The sequence below is a fragment of the Melanotaenia boesemani genome, chromosome 6 (genome assembly GCF_017639745.1).
Source record: "Melanotaenia boesemani isolate fMelBoe1 chromosome 6, fMelBoe1.pri, whole genome shotgun sequence".
In the NCBI taxonomy this organism is placed as follows: Eukaryota; Metazoa; Chordata; class Actinopteri; order Atheriniformes; family Melanotaeniidae; genus Melanotaenia; species Melanotaenia boesemani.
Window position 1 is genome coordinate 32,002,239 of NC_055687.1, and position 20,686 is coordinate 32,022,924.

Here is a 20,686-nt window from a genome sequence, read left to right on the forward strand (position 1 = left end):
GGAGGAAAGAGCACCAGCTAATTTTGTAATAATGTTGCCACACATTGTCAACACCCAATTTGCATGGGCTGTGTGCCGTTTTACAACAATCTGCCTTCCCATTTATGAATCAGCATCAGATCTCAACCTTATCTTCCCTCTTTTCTGCATTAACCACTTCATTTGTGACTAATGGCACATGCGTGATCATTATCCTTCTAATTTATTCCAAGTTTAAGATGAAGGGATGGATAAGGTGTAAGAGACAATAAGTTGGAAAAGCCAGCGTGATGCAGTTAATGAGGCACATCTCTCTTTTTTTTTTTTTTTTTTTCCTTTTTCTTTTTTCTTTTATGCCGCTGGGGTCAAAAGCAGAACACACACTGATTGAGAGTGAAAGGAAGAAAACTGAGATGCCAATTGAGAAAAGAAAGAACAGAGAGGGAGGGTGAAGGGGGGTTTTCTTTACTGGAAATCAGCACTTGAGGGAGATCTAAGATCAGAGCTTTTAAATAGAAGCTTGCAAAGTACCTGGAGATGAGGACTGGCTAAGGAGATGCTGACTTTAAACAGATGTAGCTGAATCTTTAACTGGTTCAACCTTCAAAATCCTGGTATAAGATGGCTTACCTCTACAGTTTTATTTCTCATTTTTTTGGTTCAGGTTGGACCTCTTGAACTTCGCTCTATACATTTTGCTAGTGAGCAGGGACCAAAGAAACACACTTATTACTCAGTCCTGACCCACTGGAGTGCTCAAGTTATCAACCAGTCTTACTTATTTGTGCAGATGTGAAACTGTATTCAAACTATTTTGATCACTTGCATAGAAACTGTAATTAATTCATTCATTTTGACCAAAGAAGATTCATGAAAGGAATAGTAGTATCAATGTTAGGAGTCTCCTTCATAATATTGCAGCTGCTGATACTATGATAGATGATTGTTTTGTTTTGTGGCTCATGAAGCTTTTAAGAGGTAGGAATGGAAAATATCATTGCTTAGTTATCAAAAAATTAATCTAAAATTAATTTTCATTATACAAGCATTAAATAATCATGCAACAGCATCAGATCTCACAGGTACGTGTCAGTCAGGAGTTTTCCCCTAACAAAGACACTTTCTCCTCTTTGCTCTTTTCCTGGAACCACAGGCTCAATCCATCAGAGAGAGCAACATCATGTCCCCCCTATACCTACAGACTAATCCAGACATTACATTTTGCTATACACTGATGACTGTCTTCTGTTCCTGTGCAATTTCCAGACATCATTACAACACATTTTAAGAGATGGCAGGCTTTCAAATTAATTGGAAATCTACCCTCCTCCCATTAAATATAACTGTGAAAAATACCAATTTGATTATTAACATCCCTATTTGTATCCATCACATTTCTTGGCATTAAAGTTTACCCTTAGCAAAACGATCCAGGAAAATTTTCTGTGCATGAAGATGAAAATTACAGAGGATCTGAAGAGACGGAGTTCTCTCTAAGCTTCTCTGTAAGGCAAAATCATGACTGTCAAAATCAATGTTTTACCCAGTATTAGTTTCCTGTTCTTTTTGATTCTCTTAGCACCCCCACCTAAATTTATTTCTGAAATGCCCTCGCTCTTATCACACTTCTTATAAGGAAGAAAACGTGCACTAATCAAACTTGCAGCCCTACAAAGAAGCAAACTCACTGGAGGGTTGGCCGTTCCAAATCTAAATTTTTATTATCGGGCTTTTCAGATCAAAACATCAGCACTATGGGATGGAATAATCGCCATTTCATATCAGGAAGATAGCCTTTTGCATCTTCCCCAAGGTCAAATAAGGTTGTTGTTGTTGTTGTTGTCTAAATTAGTAGAGTTTAATATTTCTTCAAACCCTTGCCTTTGTCTATTTAAGAACTCATCATGACTCATCATCTCCGTCATCTGTTGCTTAATCTAAACTAAGGAATGTTGTTTTCAGGCTTCGGTGCTGCTAAGAAGGCTATATTGGCATTGTGGTTTAATCCTACCATCTCCTTCATTCATTAATGGATAGGATCCTGTCAGAGAATATCCTCTTTAGAAAGTACGATAGCCCAGCTCAGTAAAACTAGATAACATGATAGTGTCTATAAAAGACTACATCCGAAAGAATTCCTACAACCCTCTAAGTTTTACAACAAAAGACGTAAAGCGTTACAGCTTTTACAGTCAGGAAATAGGTAAATTATGTTTTGTCTATTACATAAATTTCTGTCATTTTTCTTAGTCCACTACTGTCTGTTATTTTATTTAATATGTCTCTAATTTTTGTCTGATAGCTTTTTAAAGTGGGTTTGAATTTCAATTTCTCAATCCAGTTTCCTGGTAATTACACTTAATAAACTTAGGCTTACTAGTGCAAACAGCAATTTTACAGTTACTGCATTTCTTCAGTTTGCTCCCCAAAGTCTCCCTAAACTCAGCTACAAAACACGAAGAAGGTTTACACATTTCCTACCACATCATGTGAAAGCTGCCTAACAGAAAACTACAGTAGAGGGAAACATGACCAAATCACAAGTTCTAACTGTGGATTTTGACACAACTACTGCATGCTTTAGACCCTAGGACTTACCTATTAAACATCTTCTGAAGAGACTGAGCTGACTAATGATGTGCATGAGCAATTATAGATTCAGATGTTTGCATCATGAATAAGAAACAAGTTCGACAGACGGTGTTGCAGAAATCTGCTAACTATTTCCAGACTTTTGCATTTGTCATTATATCTGGTTTTACAGTAATGTTTATGTTTATGTTCAGGTCCCTTCACTGCAAATTGTCAAGGTTTGAAAGAGTTTGGTTAGTTAAATATTAAAAGTGGCTCTTACTGTCTGAACTTGTCGCACACTTGGGACTGAGGATTTAAATATCAGTCATCATTCATTGCTGCTACTTCTCTGTAACCTGCACTGTAATTGTCCTACAGTCCATGAAAGCTACCTGATTATCTTAGTTTGAGATTAGTTCTCATGTTGTAATGGCATCGTATGGAAAATTCTGTATTTTGATTGAAGGCAGCCTAAAGACATGGTACAAAACTAGTGATGAACACCATTCATTGTTTTGGCAGCAATTCCCTCTCCATCCACAGACGAATGAAAAAAGGAGTGAACATAGTGTCTCCTAATGTGAACACACAGGATCAGTCTGTCTCTCAGGCCTCCTGGGCAACATATGGAGCCCTCCAAGTTAGTGTTCAACTTCCTAACGGCTATTGTGGAAAGTGGCGCACTGAATGCAGCCCTCAGAGAGCTAATTAGAAACCCTGGTGCATAAACCTAGCTTGGAAGTTGCTTTGGGCTGCACCAGCCCAAACCAAGGCAGGGTCTGTGCTGCCTGCAAGATAATAAACACCATTTGCATATAATGTCAACGTTTGCCGTCCTCCAGCAATGGCCAAGCCGCTTTTTGTGTGTGAATTGATCAAAAAGAAGTTTGGGTAAAACATTTGATTATTTACATTCTTTTAATACAAGAAACAGGTTTGGATTGATTAAGGTATTTTTCTATGAGAATTCTGTATCCTGAAATCCTCACTAATTATAACTCTCACCCTCCAGCGCTTCAAACCTGTGATCTGTAAGAGATAAAAAGCCACATATCTGGAATCCCTACTCCAGAAATATAGCTGCTGAGTAATTAAGCTGTATTAGACTTCATTCATACCTGCCAGAGTGTAATAGTGTTATAGTGTTACCCAGTGACGCTTTCAATTAATGAAAACGTCTAAACCGGCATACTCACCATGCAGGGCCTAGCTCGAGTGTATTTGTCATGCGCTGTAACACAATTACACAGACCTAACGGTAATTGCAAAGTAGCAGCTCTTACAATGAAAGAAATTGAATTATCTTAAGAAAGTGGGTCTAGAGTGGGTCACGGAGGAAGAAGAAAAAGGGGAAAAATGCAACCTTTTACCAAACTGTAAATCATGCTTCACTTTTAAGAGGTGGGAAAATAAATAATGTCTGAAAGTGCAATGATTTCAGTGATTTAGTGGAGCTTTTGAGAAGCGTATTACTAGAGGTGACAGCTTGTGGGAGATAGGAAGGTTGTGTTAAGAGGAAAGGATAAGAGGCTATGACATTATGTCTGCAGGGTTAAGGTGTCAGAGTCAAAGCGTGAACCACTATTACTGGATCAATACTTCTCAGTTTTGAACTTATCTCTGGGCTGATGGTTAGCAGCAGCTTTTCTGGGTATACACAGGACCTAAATGCCACTACTGAGAGACCTGCTTCGTTTTTCTACAGCTGGAGTGGAGCATTGTAGCAGGAAATGTTAAACATTAGAGTTTTTTCCTCTTTAACATTTCAGAAAATGCTAAATTCCCCTCTACAAAGGATTGTCAGGCTATTCTTATTCTTTGCACTCAATAGCCGTGTTGTAAATTGTATTAAAACATCCTTTTGATTCTTGATAGGTTTTGTTTTATTACCATGGGTTTCTGTCAAGTCCTGTTGCTGTAAAATGTGTCCTTAAGGAAACTGAAGTCCATCCTTTATGCCTTGGGTGTAAAAAAAAATGCACTCATGTCATGTCTGCTTTTGCACAGGAAAAAGAAACACAGTTGCAATGAGAAACAAGAAAAAGCATGCACTTTCAAGTCTTTCATTAAAACTTCTGAAGCCTCTGAGTTAATCCTTGCTGTACGAAGAACAAAAACTCAGCATTCAACAATTAAAAAAAAAAGCCAAGGAAGAGAGAGGGATAGAGAGACACAGAAATAGAGAGCTGAGGAGGATGGGGGAGGCTGGGGGAGGAGGACTACTGGCCTGATCGCTACATATTCATATTCCTATGCAGGCGTTATCACTTAAAAGGCTTTCTAATTACAACAACAAGACAAAAACTCCTTGGATTCCTTCCAGACCCGCTAAATGATAAAATAAGCTTGCACTCTCTCTCCTTCTTAATCTCTGCAAAGCACCTTGGAGCCTCATCTCCCAAATACAGGCGAATGAATGTGAAAATGCCATTTAGAGATGCAGGTGTGACATTTGATAAGAAACTTCTGGATTAAATATGTTCTGCTAATGAGGAACCCAGCTACCCCATCAGGGCAAACTATTGGTGGGATTGTGTGCGTGCTGATAACATTCCACACGCAAACATCCAAATTCATTATTAATAAACAGCCGCAGTCTCTCTATCACACAGAAAGTCTGGATCCTTCAGTGGAGAGACAGGGATGTTGCGTCTCATTAGGAGAGGCTGAGGAAAAGAAGGGGGAGGTACAGGGCGCTGTATGTGGCGGGGTGGGGGTATCAACTGTTTTCATATTTTGCTGTTTGGGGCTTTTTTTAGGGAGGGGGAGAAAGACACAATTTCAAAGGCTATTTTAATGGTGTATTGAATGTTGGAACAAAAGGTTTGAAAGTTTCAGGGGATCTGGCAGTGGGTGTAATACTCTGGCTGCAGCTAATACGGAAAAGAGGGGATAGCAGGCTAAGCCATTGGTGCAGTAGACTGGGAAGTCCCTGGCCCCAGCTTGACATTTATAACGATTTGGAGAAGATTAAAGCCGTATTACTGCTGTAGTCCATAATGTGGCTCTGTAATGAGGTGCGAGTGCATTACCGTCCCGTAGAAGTTAGCTTGCCACAGACTTTTAAAGCAAAGACTGGATCGCAGCCATCAGCAGGGAGAGACTCTGAGGATGTGAGGACCAAGTGAGGAAGGGCTCCAGAGGCCTGCCAGAGGAAGCTGAGGCTGCCACCGTTGAAGACTCGTCAGTCTAAACCAGCTTAGTTCAGCCAGCCAGCAAAGTGTCTCAGACTGACAGGCAGCACTTTGTTATTCGGACCAGTAACCGGAGGTCCATGTCTGCAGCCTGGAAATATTTTATATTCAAATAGAAATTAGAAATGGAATGTGTTATTTCAGGCGCAGAATGTGGCAGTGCACTTTCTTTTTTTTTTTTGTAAGGATGCACACAAACTCATGGACTGAAAAGAAAAGCTTTAGCAAGTCTGCCAGCTCTCTGTTTTGACAATTATTATTTTTGGCCCAGTGGCTTTTTTTTAAGTAAAAAGGATGGCAGCCGCAGAAAAATGAATATTCTAAACAGTGCTTTGAAAAAAAAATGCATGTGTTATCTGCAAAAATAAAAACACAGGTAATTCTGTGTTAGCATGTGCAAATGAAGGTTGCAGGTGTCGTCCGTCCATTTAAACGCTCTTTATGATGTTAATTAGCTGTTAGCGTAATTTTCCAGCCTCCGCCATCAACCGTGAGAAGTTCAGAGACCTGCTGTTAACTGAGAGTCAATGCCATGGCACCGTTTCAAGAGCTCCCAAACAGGACGGGCAGTGATAACGAACAGGTGATGGGGCCTGATGCCTATGGCAGCAGGATATTGCGAAGACAATTGAATTTGTTGGGAGAATGAATCTTCTGGACAGCATATCACATGTTAAAACAACACACATTGCATGCAATTTGCTTATGCAGGAGGGTGATAAAGTGTGCTTATTTAAAAGATAAACAAAGAGGCGATCTACTGCAGTAAATTGTGCATGTGTGTTTATTCCTGATGAGTAACGCCAGAGGTTTATAGTCCCAGACACGGGCAGCCGTGCTTTATGGCAGCTCTGTTAGAGTGATAGCAATATTTATGATATTGGAATTTATGTTGTATCGTATTCACACTGTCTGGCTGCACGTGGTGGTCTGTATTTAAACGCACTTAAGTAGATTCAGTGTTTGTCCTGTATTTGAGTAAATGCCTTTGAATGATGTCACTTTGAGCAAGAGGTCAGATTACCCCCCACCCCCCCTACACACACACACACACACACGTTTCCTCGCTGGAATCCAGTCTCCCAAGGTTAAATTCAAACATTCCAAGTTTTTCTCGAGCAATGAAAGCTGTTCAAATAGAGAGGAGTTTCATCTCCTCAGCCCCTGCTACAGCTAATCTTCACCCCTCGCAATAACATTTCCACTCCGCTTCCTCCGACTCCAGACATATTTGCTCTCCCTTGCTGCTTGTGTCCTGTTAAGATTTAAACAGCAAACATAAAATGCGCCAGATAACCTGTGAAAAAGCTTTGGAGAGACTTGACTCCGAACATTATTTTAAAGACCAGATCTGAGAGCTGCGGCGCAGCAGTCGGGAGCGATTATCTGCTGTGATCCCTCTTCGATGCACCAAAGTCATTCATCTGTCGATCCTCTACCCTCCCACCCCCCTCCCATGCACACATGCAGGCCCTATGCAAAGGCAGACCCCCTAATCATGTCGACACCGCGTGTCAGTTCCGTGGATGAGCAAGGCCTAGAGATGAGAACGGCTCTGTAAACATGGGCAGGCAGCAGGGAGCTTCTCTCTCCCCCCACGCTGCTTGGAATAAGCAAAAGGGAAGATTTAGGGATTTTGCGGGGCCCAACTTTGTAGTATCAGCTCAGGGTCTTTTTCAACGTTTTCCGGGTGCTGCCTATGGGATATTGTTCTTAGCTTATGAAGTGCCGCCCGCCCATTATAAGCTGTATCTTTTGTCAATAGAATTACAATTTTGAAGCCGAATCTTCTTCTTCTCCTTCTTTTCTTCCACTCCTTTGGATTTAACTCTTCAGTATCTGCTGCGGCCGCATATTGTCTACATATTCTGTTGTTGACCTTTGCTGTTGGCCTCTAACACTCAGATAAACAAGCAGAATCTTTATGAGGAACTCTTATTACAGTGCTGACGCCATTTTTCATTTGACCTCCAGATTCGTAGAAGTCAACTTTTTTTTTCTCTTCCCACCTCCGTCGGTTATGAACTATCATGACAGAGTAGTAAATCTAGCATGCATCAACAGTGTTCAATAAACAGGCTAATACAATTGGCTGTATCAAATAGGATGTATATTAAAAAGTCAGCTGTGCTCTCTCTCCTGTCAGGATTCTATTATGGAGCATGCTCCCGCCCCTTGTTTTGATACAGCAGTAATTTAAAGACCGATCTTAATTGACTTATTTTTTCCGCATGTCTGTCGGAGCTTGTGCATGCACTCCAATAAGAGTCTTGTTTCTTTATTGGGCCACACACAATGTACTGAGTTCAATTTTACCATTCATAATGAATGCAGCCTCGCCATTCAAATGCAGCCATAAGCACACAGCAGATAAGAATTTAATTAAATGTAGATTAAAACCAAACAGGAAAACACACTGGCTGATAATTTTTTATCACGTCCCCTGGTCATTTTTTTTTTTTTTTTCCCCTCATACTTTCGACTTGTTCTTCCTTGGGCTACATCTTTTCAGCTTGCCAAAAGTGGCGAAACACCTCACACATCTCACCGTGTCGCCGTGAGATTGTGTAAAATGCAAAACGAGGGGCGGTCACACGATTAATCAGAATCCTCATGTCTGGGGAGGATGGAGGCTGGCGGAGGATTGAGGTTGGAGGGGGGGTTGTACAGGGGTGCATGGGAGGAATTAGTTGCTTCATCCCAAATTTGCATCATATTCCAAAAGGACAATCCCAGCACTGTAGGCAAGGGGAAGCATATCTCGCTCTCTGCAGGAACAATTAAATATTTTCAACAATGCAAAATAAATGTCACCTTCAGTATCAAATTGTCCATACTTGCTAAACATGTTGTTACAGTGAGTGCCTCGAAAGCATGCCCAAGCAGAGAGGAGCCAAAATTTTAGATGTGGACCACGGCTTTGGCTAACATACTGTAACATACATTCAGGAGCTGTTCACCTCAGGCACTAATGGTGTGTCGAAATCCACTGGGGATACAGGAAGCGAGACACAACTGCAGCCTTGTCAAGGATTTCCTACTAGTGAAACCTTCCACCCAGGTGCTCAGTTTCAAATTAACCATACATTGTTTTAGATGTTAAAATTTCTTCCCTACTGTGCATTTTTATTGTGATGACAACTGACAGCCTTGGTGGTAATTATAAAGAGAAAAGTGTTTTTCTTTTTCTTTTTTAATGGAAGAAAACATTAATTTCCCACCATCTGGCATATCCACACTATGTAGGTTATTTTACTTGCCTCCAGCTTTTCTTTTTTTTTTTAACACTTTGAAACAACTGCTGGGTTAAACAGTTACCTGAATTTTTTTAATCAGAGGTGATGAAGTCAGCTCAGACTGGAAAATTAAACCTGTTTTTTATGTGCTGTACTGGTACTGCTGTTGCTGTAGTAGAAATGTTAGGAGCACAGTCTCTTTAACATGACGCCCACGCCATCCCTGCTGCCTCTACGGCGGCCCCGTGCTGCCATGCCGCTGCCTGACTGTGCCCGTGCCCGCCTGCCCACCGCGCTGGTGCCGCATCTCAGTTCCACTCTATTACCCTCACGCAGGCGATTGGCCTTTTCTGTGGGGAAAAGAGCAATTTCCTGTCGCAGTCTGTTTGATCAAGTGCTAAACCCTTGTGATCAATAGAGAGACAGATGTCGGCTCCAGATGGCCGCGTGGTGATACCTGGGGCAGCGCGGGGGCTTGCCAGGACGACAGAATGGCAATGAGCAAGGGCAGCGGCTGTGCTCCCGATGCACCAGCCACCGAGACACAATGTGACGAACGCAATTAGGCCTTTTAGCTACAGATTATTTATTTCTCTCACAAACTGACAGAAAATTTAATTAGCACATACTTTAAGCAATATGTAGAATTACAAGGGTGCAAAGACAAAGGCCATGCTGGGATGATGCATCAGGGGTGGGTGTGTGTGTGTGTGTGCATGAATTCCCTCTGTGTATTGCTGTGTGAATACTAAATAAGCATGATCATAAATAAGAAAATGCAAAAGCACCAATCAGTAAATATTTTTAAAGAAATGCACATAACTTCATCAGTTTATTTCCCAGTGACAAGATCAATAAATTTCAAACACCAAAATGGATGACAGGTGCATCTTTCAATCTTTCTGGCTCTCTGTCCGTCTGGAGAGGAAAAAAAATAAGTGCCAGCACCAGAAGGCCAAAACAGACCTTTCCAAAGAGGAGAGACAGAGGAGGAGAGAGCCTTCCATTTTTTAAACGGCAAGCATTTGCATTAGGGCTGGCATTCACCATACACCCCCGAAAACACACACTCGCTTCACCCACACACACACAGGCACACATGCATCGACTGGCCAGCCAGCCCATGTGGTGTAGGGCCGGAGCCATGTTGGAGGAACCACTGAGGCGCATGGCGGTAGCGTGCTGCTCTCTCAGGAAAACCGAGCACCGCCGCCATTGGCTCGATGCCGTTCACCTGCTCCCACCGAGGCATGATGGAAAGGTGGGGGTGGATAGGGGTGGGGGGGGGTGGGGGGGGGGGGGGTGGATAGGGGTGGGGGGGCATGGGCCACGGGGCCACAGCTGTAAGGGAAGAGAAGGGTAGGGCTTTGCTGCGGTGTCCTGTCACGAAGGGTCTTCTGGTCCCATTAGCAGGGCTTGGTCAGGACAGGCCCCCAACCAGCCTGCCACCTCAGCGGGGGCTGCAGTAAACACATGTCGACTGGCCACAACCAGGACACAGGCAGCACTACCCGCAGAGAAGGAGAGCTAATAGAGTGCTCAATGGGACAAACCTGTCCAAATACAGGATAAAGCTGAGCAAAGGAGGAGAGAGGAGAGGAGGCAGTCAGGGCTTTCCTTTAATAGTCTACTCCACTTTACTGTGGACAGGGAGGAGCTGAGTGTGTGTGGCATCTAATGAGCAAAAGCAGCTTTGTACTGTAGGAATGTATTGTTTCAGACTGACAGCACACAACTCTGAAACTCTCAACCTGCAACATGGACAGCATCAAATCCTTAAACTCTCATTAACTGTTCATGGAAGAAAAAGAAAACATGCACACTTTTTTTGCATCTTTAAAAAAAAAACAGAAATAAGCAGATAACATTTGACTTGTAGCTTATTCCCCATCTAATTAAGAAAAAATACATTTTATAATTGAAATTCTCATTCTAATGGAGCAAAAATAGCTGCTAATACATATTTCTATTTTCTCCCCCCTCTGAATGATTACAACACCATTACCAGGCAAATACCCTCCTGCCAGCCGCTATCGTTCCCAGAAGGAAGCTGCATTAGTCTCCAGAGACCAGCCACAGAAACGTCTTTTCATTTCAAAGTGAAACCTTTAATTTTCACTCACTAAAACATTTGCTGAATCAGATCTTTGCATCATTTTATCCCAGCTGTGTGTTTTTGTTTTAACATCTTCAAAAGGTTTATAAATGGGAGTGCAATGACATTGTTCAGTGTGGCTGCTGTTCTGCTTTTATGTCTTTGTTGCCTGTAAATGTATACAGTAGAGGGAGCAGTGTGTACGAGGCTCCCCTGGGAGGATTTGTTAATTTGTGGATTCTGACCCGCATGCCATTTGCTCAAGGCCATGAGCTCTCAGTACCAACTCCATCTGCAAAAACACTTGATACTAAAATTAGTCTGGACTCTTAAATGCAAAATGGAAAAAATCTTTGAGGGGTAGAGTTTTGCTGAGGGTAAATCAAGTCTTTGTAAATACATTTATTCATTTCGAAGATTATTTTGCATCCAACATTTCTGTTTGTATTTTGCACAGCGAAAAAAAAAAAAGACAAAAGATTATTAAACATTTTACATCATTTCCAGGCAAAGATCAAGGGAAAAATGAGGTCAGTAGATTTCCTTTGCATTTCTCGTGAGGCTGAAATCTTTAAACAGCCTACCTGTAAAGATGTACAGGGACAGACTGGTGTCTGAGGCATCTCTGCTTCATCCACAAGCTGCAGCTTGAGCATGAGAAGAGTGCCTCCCTGTGGCTGAGAGGAAAAATGAACTGGAGGAGGCGACAGAGTAAAAGAGAGAGAGAAGCAGAATCTGTGTCAGAGCCTTCGTGAAATAATACTAGAGTCAGCTAATTCTAGTTTAGTGTACCGTCAATAATAGTAAGCTTGTTTGACCCCATGAATGATGTTCCTGCTCGGGTCTAACTCAGCATTTCCTTTCTGCTGCTTCCTCAATGCAGCTTAGGATTGTGACAGCAGGTTTGACGGCCATGAGTCATCCTAATGTTTTCAACTCAGACAATCTAGAAACAATCCAAATATTTAGCAGCACTCATAAGACTGATTTGTTTTTCATTTGTCATCATTGTTTATAAGGAAAGATGCTATCCATCCATCTTTTATGACTTAGCACTTTCACAAAATCCAAAGAAGGCAACCAGAAAGTTGTTGATGGTGTGAAGTCGAGATTCTCCTCCTTCTGTGTTAAAAAAAAGAGAGGTGACTGTTCATCGTGCAGCTACTTGATATTCGTAGGTGTGAGCAGCTTGTTCCCATTTGACCAGGAGTAGCTGGAGCTGATTTGAAGACAAGAAGAGTAGAGGTCTTTAATTACAACCCTCTCTGTGGCTTCAGGCGCCGCTGGCCTCACTTCACAATTAAGACCAACAGTTAGTGCAGAACAGACGGAGACAGATTGAAGGAGCCTGGGAAAAAAAGGAAGCTTCCACATCAGTGATCAGCTTGACAAAGAGAAATTTGAATTTCACAGTGAATCTCGAATCACATATATGAAAATTTTTCTCTTTAAACTGCTAAAAAAAGGGGGTCATGAGTAGCTCCAAATGAGTATACCTGACTGACTTAAAGCCTACAGTGGTGCTTTATAATGCATGACCCCATGATGCATTCAGATAATGCCAATCGGGCTGTGTTGGCATTCCCAAAAGCCCCATTCAACCCCTCCCATAATATGTGGCTGCGGTGCACAGAGACTGTACTCCAGAGCTGTAATGGCCTCTGCAACGGTAATGTGTTTGGACAGATGGTAGAAGCGAGTGCTGATGTGCTTAACTATGCATTTTACAGCTAAACTATTAAAGAGTTGTGCTGTTTACACACCAACATTTGAATACCTGTCTTCGGGCCAGTTTAATTATCCGGGCCCTTCTGTTATTTCTGCTGCTTTGTTGTCTCTCAGCTTTTTGCATGAGGCATGAGAGATTTGTTTGCAGCTTCATTAAGATATGGTGGTGGTAGCGGTTTGCAGGAAAAAAAAATTGCTCAAGTATCTCATACTCTTTTCTCCCAGCCTCCCCCATACAAACACAGATACAGTACACATCCGTTTTCTTATAAAGTCATTTAAAGTGAGAAAATTAAAAAATGCCCTGTGATGCCTGCCTTTTGAAATCTCCCGGGGCTTTAGGCAAAGGGGAGGAGACGCAGGCCCCCAGTCCCTCACGATTTATCCTGAGACGTTTGATTAGTTTATGAGTACTTATAGAGGGGGGAAAGGGTTTGCATTATAATTTTGTTTCATGAATTCCTTCATATGTTCATCTTCAACTGCGTGTTCAAATAAACCATTAATCAAAGAGAAGAGAGGAAGGAGGGCATTCAGCCAGCAGAGCCATAGTCTCAGGGCCTCAGTGAGCTGGTGGATATGGTGTTGAGAGACGGTAGGAAGCAATGGTTTTTAATTATCTGGACTACGTACAGGATGCCGTTTTTGATTGTTTTAATGAGGCAGCTGGCCTATTGTCTCCCCTTAATTCCTCCATTGTTTTTAGAATATGTCATAGTTCTTTATTCTTTTATCAGGTGCTCTGCAGGAGGATTTAGACAATAGCCTTCATTCCAACTGCATTGGCCACTGCACAAAGGCAGCTCACACTGCAGACAGTTAGCAGGCAAACAAGTGCAAATCACAAGCTGCACTTTTCTCAGCCTTTTCCCCAGTTTCACAACTTAACGCTTCTGGCCGTTTGTTCAAACTCTTGACCCTCCCAACCCCTCCCCACACACTTTGCCTGTCCTCATTCATGCCTATCATGCCATTGTTAGCAGTGGCTCACATGTGATTTAAATCACCTGTCATGAATAGGCTGTCAGAGGCAAATAGCCGTGACCAATCTTTAAAAACATAAACTCCTTCTTGGAATATTTGTTTTTGTCTGTTGCCCAGCTGACGCCTGCAGATGTGACTATACAGTTAAGTTTTAAAGGACTTCTGTTAAATAAATCTGTACAGATGTCGATGCATCTATGTTACCATCACATGTGCAAAGTGGCTGTGAAAATGGCTGCAAACTTAAATCTGATTCTAATTTAAGCTACGCTCCTGCAGCCTGGGCACGTGCATTGCCCTATCCTGTTTTGGTCGAATGAGTGACTGTGTAACAAGCAGAGTGCTGCCTCAGTGTTTTATGCAGCTCAGTAAAACTGGGACATGCAGTCCTAAAAGTCACTTCCAGCATTCTTGCACACAACAGATGGATCTGTAACATTCTTGGCTGCAGGGATGCAATCTGAGTTCATATTTTGTTGTCAAAATGCAGTCATTTTCTTCAGTCTCCACATAATCTGCCTTTTTTTTCTTTCTTTTTCAGCTGAGGGGAGCATACAGTATCTTTGATTTGGATTGATCCAAACAAAACAGATCTGTATCAGGGTGTCACGACCTACTTCATAATTCTCTTTGTAAGCTGAGTGCATCTGAACTACTGTAAGACCCATAGAGAGGAAAGAAACTTTTGTGGCTGTGCTTGTGATATATTCCTCGCCATTGTCAGTGGCAGTTTATATCTACCTTGATGGTAACTTGGGCAGACAGTGGAGAGGAGTTTTGTTATTTTAATTAGGAGATAAAAATTCAAAGGGTCTCTCCAGGCAGTGTGTGGTATGACAGAATCAAAACGATGAAGTAGAGCGGCCTGAAGTATGCGTCTCGTCACAGCAGATTGGCCGACAGATAGGCACTGCTCTTTAAAGTGGCGCCTACGTGCACATGTGCAGGCACGCACACACACTTGTTGGGAGGAAGTCTGCACACAAATGGGACTTTGAAAGATAGCATATTTTAATACCAATTCACCATTTTGACACGTTTGTGCTGCTCTAATTTTCAGTGTGTAACCAGCAGATAGGAAAAGGTTTTAATCAGAACACCAATGTGGAATCTGAAATATTGTTTTTAATTGATATAATCTGGTAATATCACTTAATGATGTATACATAATGCATAGTATTGGGAAGACATGACGGCTTGGTCTCTAAACTGCAGTTTTCCATGGATTGTTTTCATACAGAACACCTTCATCATGCAGATTTAAACCTGGTGATTCAAAGGTTTTGTGTAAACGTGAGTAATCAGTGCTCCACGTGTGTGTGTGTATGGGAAGTGGGGGTGGGGGCTTTCTAGCAGTGTCCCCCTGTCGTCGCATCCCTCCTTAGGACTCTCTTTATTCCACATCAGCAAGGCCTCAAATCACATGTCCCCTCTCAGCCTGACACTCCGTCAGTATGTTTGCACATCTTTGAAAGCTAACAGCGTGCTTTAATTAATTGTCCAGCTTTCCTCAGAAACAATGTCCTAATTCTGCCATTTAGCGGCAGCGTATCATAGTTTGTTGTTATCTCCCCAGCCAGATTTCTGTAAATAGTCATATTAAAAACTTTAATCTCTTCAATGGAAAATGAAGTGCAGCTGAAAAGCCTGTCATGTGCTGAGATAAATATTATCTAAGCTAAAACCTTCACTCTCTCCCTTTACCCCCTCCTTCCTTCTTTCTTTCCTCCCTCCCCCTCCTTTTCCCTCTTTCTCTGACTTAATGAATATGTTCAGAAGATTTCAGAGGAATGCTTAATCCCAAAACACAACAGTCTAATAATGTGGAGGACCCGTCTTGGTGTTGCAGCTGACAGCAGCACTCTGGGCCCAGCTGAGGTAGACTCTACCTGTAGAAAGGCATTTTCCACTAAAGTATTGACTCTTTGTGAATGCCATCTGATGTGCACAGAAATATCATGTCGACCTGACATGTAAGAGCAGAATAAGACATAAACATGCATCAAAATCCTCTTCTTCCTCTCTCTCTCTCTCAGCAAACATTTAAAAGTGTCCTCTCTCTCTGTTTTATCCAGGTGGCCAACTGTGGTGCACCACCACCAAGAACATGATGGAGGGCGAGGAGTTGGTGGCATTTGCGGTGGACTTTGACTCACGTCTGCAGGCGGTAAACCACATGTCCCTGAGCGAGGGCATGTATCCAGCCAGGCTGCTGGACAGCATCCAGCTTCTGCCCCAGCAGGCCGCCATGGCTTCCATCCTCCCTACTGCCATCGTCAACAGTGAGTGTCCGTGCATGCAAACCTGGAATGCTTCTCTTTAGACCTGCAGTTTTTAGTTTTTTTTTTTTTTTTTTTGTTCCGCCATCTTACTGTCTCACACACACAAGCAGCCGGTCCACAGCCTGCACTCAGTCACCTGCTTAGCAAGGAGTGCTGTCTCCAGCGGGCGTAGATTAACCCAGATGAGTCTCTGCATTGGAGATAAGAGCCGTCGACCTTCAAGTTTTGGGTTCACATAAACACACTGAGGCTCAAACTAACGTGTTAATTGCAAAATACACGCCTCATGCAAATAGTGTGTTTGTTTACTTAGCAAGGGCTATCTGGGTTCAGCTCAACAGGGAGGCTTCTGTTAGCAGATGGTCCAGTGTTTCTTGTTTGCCCTTGAGAAAGGGCACCAACCCAGTGGTAGCAGCGCTGCGATAGGCTGCAGCCGAGGATTTGGTGGAAAAGCCTTTTAATGCAGGCTTTGAGAGTCAGAACTGGAGAATTACAGAAGAGGAGTGTGTCGATGTGTATTCATATGTGCAAGCTTTTTTATTTTTCCACTTAGATTTGAAAACACTGTTTGTATCCTGATATCACGTCTCCTTTGTTTTCTTCTGTGTCCCTTCAGAGGACATCTTCCCCTGCAAGGCATGTGGAATTTGGTTTCGGAGCGAGAGGAACCTGCAGGCCCATCTCATGTACTACTGCAGCGGGCGGCAGAGGGAGCCAGAGACGGTGGTGGAGGACAGTGACAATGGACCCCACCAGACTCCCAGTCTCTGCCCTTTCCCACAGTGCAACAAGAGCTTCTCTGGAGCCAGGGCCCTGGAAATGCACCTAAGCACCTCACACAGCAGTAAGTAACATCATAGGTTAAAAAGTTAAAAGAAATTATCATATCTTCATAGTTTTTATATTAACAGCTCTTGCCAATGTTTACTCTAAATTTTAAATGATATGTGCTTTAAATGTGGCAGATTTTTACAAACATTGGAAGAAATGTGTCATTTCTTTTAAGAAATATACATATCCTGCTGTCTGCTAGCTTGGTTGACAGTTTATCCTTGAGCAAAAGGAAAAAATCTTGTGGATGGGAATAAGCTTGGCATAATGCATGAGCGTTTGATGGTTTCTACAGTTAACTCTAAAGGAGAAGTGGGAGGCGAGATTCTGAGCATTTCTCCCTTTTATCTCCCTCACAGGTGTCAAACTGGAAGAGAGCCTCCCTCCTGGCACCAGCTTGAAATGCACAATCTGTAACTACACGGCAGATTCTCTTATTACATTCCAGCATCACATCATGTCTCACCTGTCACAGGCGGCCTTCAGATGCAATCACTGCCATATCAGCTTCCAGAGCCACAGGGAACTCTTACAGCATCAGGACTTACATGGGCACGGCAGCAAACTTCACAGGGAAGGCGACGGCACTGAGCACTCCCCCAGGGGGTCTGAGGAGAGCCTCCAGCAGCAGCAGCAGCAGGCCCGTGCTGATCTGGCCAACAGGAAGGATGCTCTACTGGGAAGTCCCAAAGGGGCTCTCACCAAGGAGACCAGCACAGACGGAGAGGCTGACAAGGCTGAGAAGAAACCCATGCTGTCTGCTCAGAAGGGAGAGGCCCACCCAGGCAGCAAAGCCAGTTTTTCTTATACTAGAATCAAGTCTGAGCCCTCCAGCCCTCGGCTGGCCTCCTCCCCTGTGCAACATAACATGCCTACATTTCCCATGGGCCCCTTCTTGTCTCAGTTTGCTTTCTCCCAAGACATTTCAGTAGTCCCACAGGCTTCAGAGATTCTGGCTAAAATGTCAGAGCTAGTTCATCGCCGGCTGCGCCATGGCGGGAACAGCTACCCCCCTGTCATCTACAGCCCTCTCATGCCCAAAGGGGCGACCTGTTTTGAATGCAATATCACTTTCAGCAACCTGGACAACTACTTGGTCCATAAAAAGCACTATTGTAACAGTCGCTGGCAGCACATGGCAAAGTCTCCAGACTTTTCTGCCCTCTCAGATAAGGTCCCTGAGGCAGTAAGCCCCAACAGTGGTCACAGTTCTGTTAGCATGTTGGCTGGCTGCCACCCAACAGAAGCTGACAGCCACCTCATGCAGTCTGCTTGCCTAAACTCCAATGTGTTGGACATGATCAATGCTGGGGCTAAAGGCTCTGATAAGGATCTAACGGGACAGGTGAAGAAGGTCTCCACCCCGACCGGGACTGAGGACAGGCTGAACGGCAAGCAAATGGATGGGAAAAGTCCCACTACGGGTTTGGTGGAAAGCGATAATGACCCAACCAAGACAACTTGCGATGCCTGCAATATCACCTTCAGCCGTCATGAGACCTACATGGTCCACAAGCAGTACTACTGCGCCACTCGTCACGATCCCCCCATGAAACGCATGTCCGCCAACAAGGTGCCCTCCATGCAGAGAACCATGAGGACCCGCAAACGCAGGAAGATGTACGAGATGTGTCTCCCCGATCAGGACCATCAGAGGCCGCCTATGGGTCAGCCAGGTTTCCTTGGAGTTCCTCCTATGAATCCTTGTACATCTCAAGAGGCTGTGGAAAGCCTAGCAGACCGCTTCCACCCCCGCTGTGATATCTTCCCAGGTATGGTACCCAAACACCTGGAGGCCTCTCTGACTGTCACTAAACCTATTTTGGCTCCTAAATGCAACACCATGGAGCAGCAGGAACTGGATGCACCCATTGATCTCAGCAAAAAATGTTCGCCAGTCTCTGACAAGACATGTAGCTCTCCCAAAAGACTTCTGGACTATCACGAATGTGCAGTGTGCAAGATAAGTTTTAACAAAGTGGAGAACTACCTGGCACACAAACAGAACTTTTGCCCTGCAACAGCTGCAGCTGCTGCTGCTGCTGCTGCTGCCACCGCTCAACAACAGCAGCCACAACAGCAGCAACACAACGACAGCAGCAGCCTGGAGCCTCCCATGTTCCCAGATGTGAAAAGTGAAGGCAATAACAACCCCGATGACAGCTACGATAAGAGCCCTGGCAAATGTGAGAAGAATGGCAATGGGAAGGTGATGGTGCAGAATGGAGGCATGTTCCCCCCTCATCTGGGACCTGTGCCAGGACTCAAGACTTTTACTGAGCCCCAGCTTATTCCATCAAAAGATGAGAACAAGAATATGTTTCTGCCCCACTGCCTTTATCCTGGAGCAATAAAAAAGGTGAAAGGTCCCGAGCAAATATCGCCGTATTTTGGGATAAAGCCAACCGATTATGTGAGTGGGGGACCAGTGATGCAAGGGGAGGCTGGTGAGCAGGAGCAGAGCGTTAATGGTGGAGGAGGAGAGACAGGAACAACTAAAGACCAGGCTCCCCAGCCTGCTGCTAATGGCTGCCCCCATCCTGGCAAAGAACCCCTTCCCCTCCTGCCCAAAAACCGGGGCATGGTCATCGTCAATGGGGGGCACAAGCCGGAGGAGCGTTCGGGCACAGCCCCTCCACAGCAGGAGAACCAGCCCCAGCCAGACAGCCAGCCCTCCAATCCTTCACCCACGTGGGCCACAGAAAATCAGGCCGATTCCAACGAGAACATGTCACCTTCCTCCAAGTCCCCGAGCGAGGAGGCAGCGCCCACCGCCAACAAAGGCATGAATGGCTCCGGAAGCGGCAAATACTGCCGCCTCTGTGACATCCAGTTCAACAACCTATCAAACTTTATTACCCATAAGAAGTTTTACTGTTCGTCACATGCAGCAGAGCATGTAAAATAAGTTGAGAACAAAAAACACTCATCTTCTTCTCCTTCCTAGACCTTTCTTCCTGACTTTTACTCCTTTTTTTCTTCCTTTGTTTTGGTACACTGTTGTGTCTGGAATAGTGCATCATGCAGTGCTAAACGCTGCTTGTGGACAATCAAGAGAAGCTTCTTCTTTCATCGTTTTAAGACTTTAAAATGCAAAACCATTGGTTAAAAAAAAAGAAAAAAAAAAGGGAAAATGAATCAAGAATAATATTGGTGCCACGTTCACATTAATTTATTTTACAATCAGTATTAATAGGAGTAGTGATCTTAATTTAAATTCAAAATGAAATTTATATCAGAGTTGTTTGTAATGTTATTGTATAGTCATTCTTGTGTAGCACACATATTGTTTACACTGTAATGTAGGCTCAATGAAACAATAGACAATACAAAAACGAGATGCATTTTAGACACAAAAATAGCTACTGAGGCACTTGTGTATTCTTATTTGCTGTACCAGTTTCTGTATGCTCAAAATGTCTCCTGCAGATTGCTACTAATGGACTTTCCTGCCTTACATATCACTATTTGGGGGTGATTATCAGGCACAAACCTGCATCTCACATTTTGGCATATATACATGGCTTTGCATACATATGTGGCTGTTTGTCCCTGTCTCTTTTCTTCAACTCAGATGTGGATGTTTTCATGAGGATGACAACATTCTTGTATAGTACTCGTATTTCTGTTTGATGATACACTTTGTTCTCCCTTTTTGAAATTTGCTCTCAATGCAATACTTTGTAAATGAGGGAACATTACTGAAAGCAGTATTATGAAATGGGGACTGTGCATATAATTATTTGTTACCCCATATGGGAAAAAAGGAGAAAAAAAAATCAA

The 20,686-nt window shown here is 43.3% G+C and overlaps 1 protein-coding gene across 3 annotated transcripts in view; it reads left to right on the top strand.

Moving 5' to 3' along the window:
* zfpm2a (zinc finger protein, FOG family member 2a) overlaps window positions 1-20,032 on the top strand; it is a 113,070-nt gene extending 93,038 nt beyond the window's left edge. For all 3 annotated transcript variants that reach the window (XM_041988389.1, XM_041988390.1, XM_041988391.1), the window contains 3 exons: window positions 15,866-16,072; window positions 16,689-16,916; window positions 17,263-20,032. In XM_041988389.1, coding sequence (XP_041844323.1) covers window positions 15,866-16,072; window positions 16,689-16,916; window positions 17,263-19,811 — 2,984 coding nt within the window. In that variant the 3' untranslated portion in view covers window positions 19,812-20,032. The remainder of the gene's footprint in view (window positions 1-15,865; window positions 16,073-16,688; window positions 16,917-17,262) is intronic.
* Window positions 20,033-20,686: the final 654 nt, after the last annotated feature.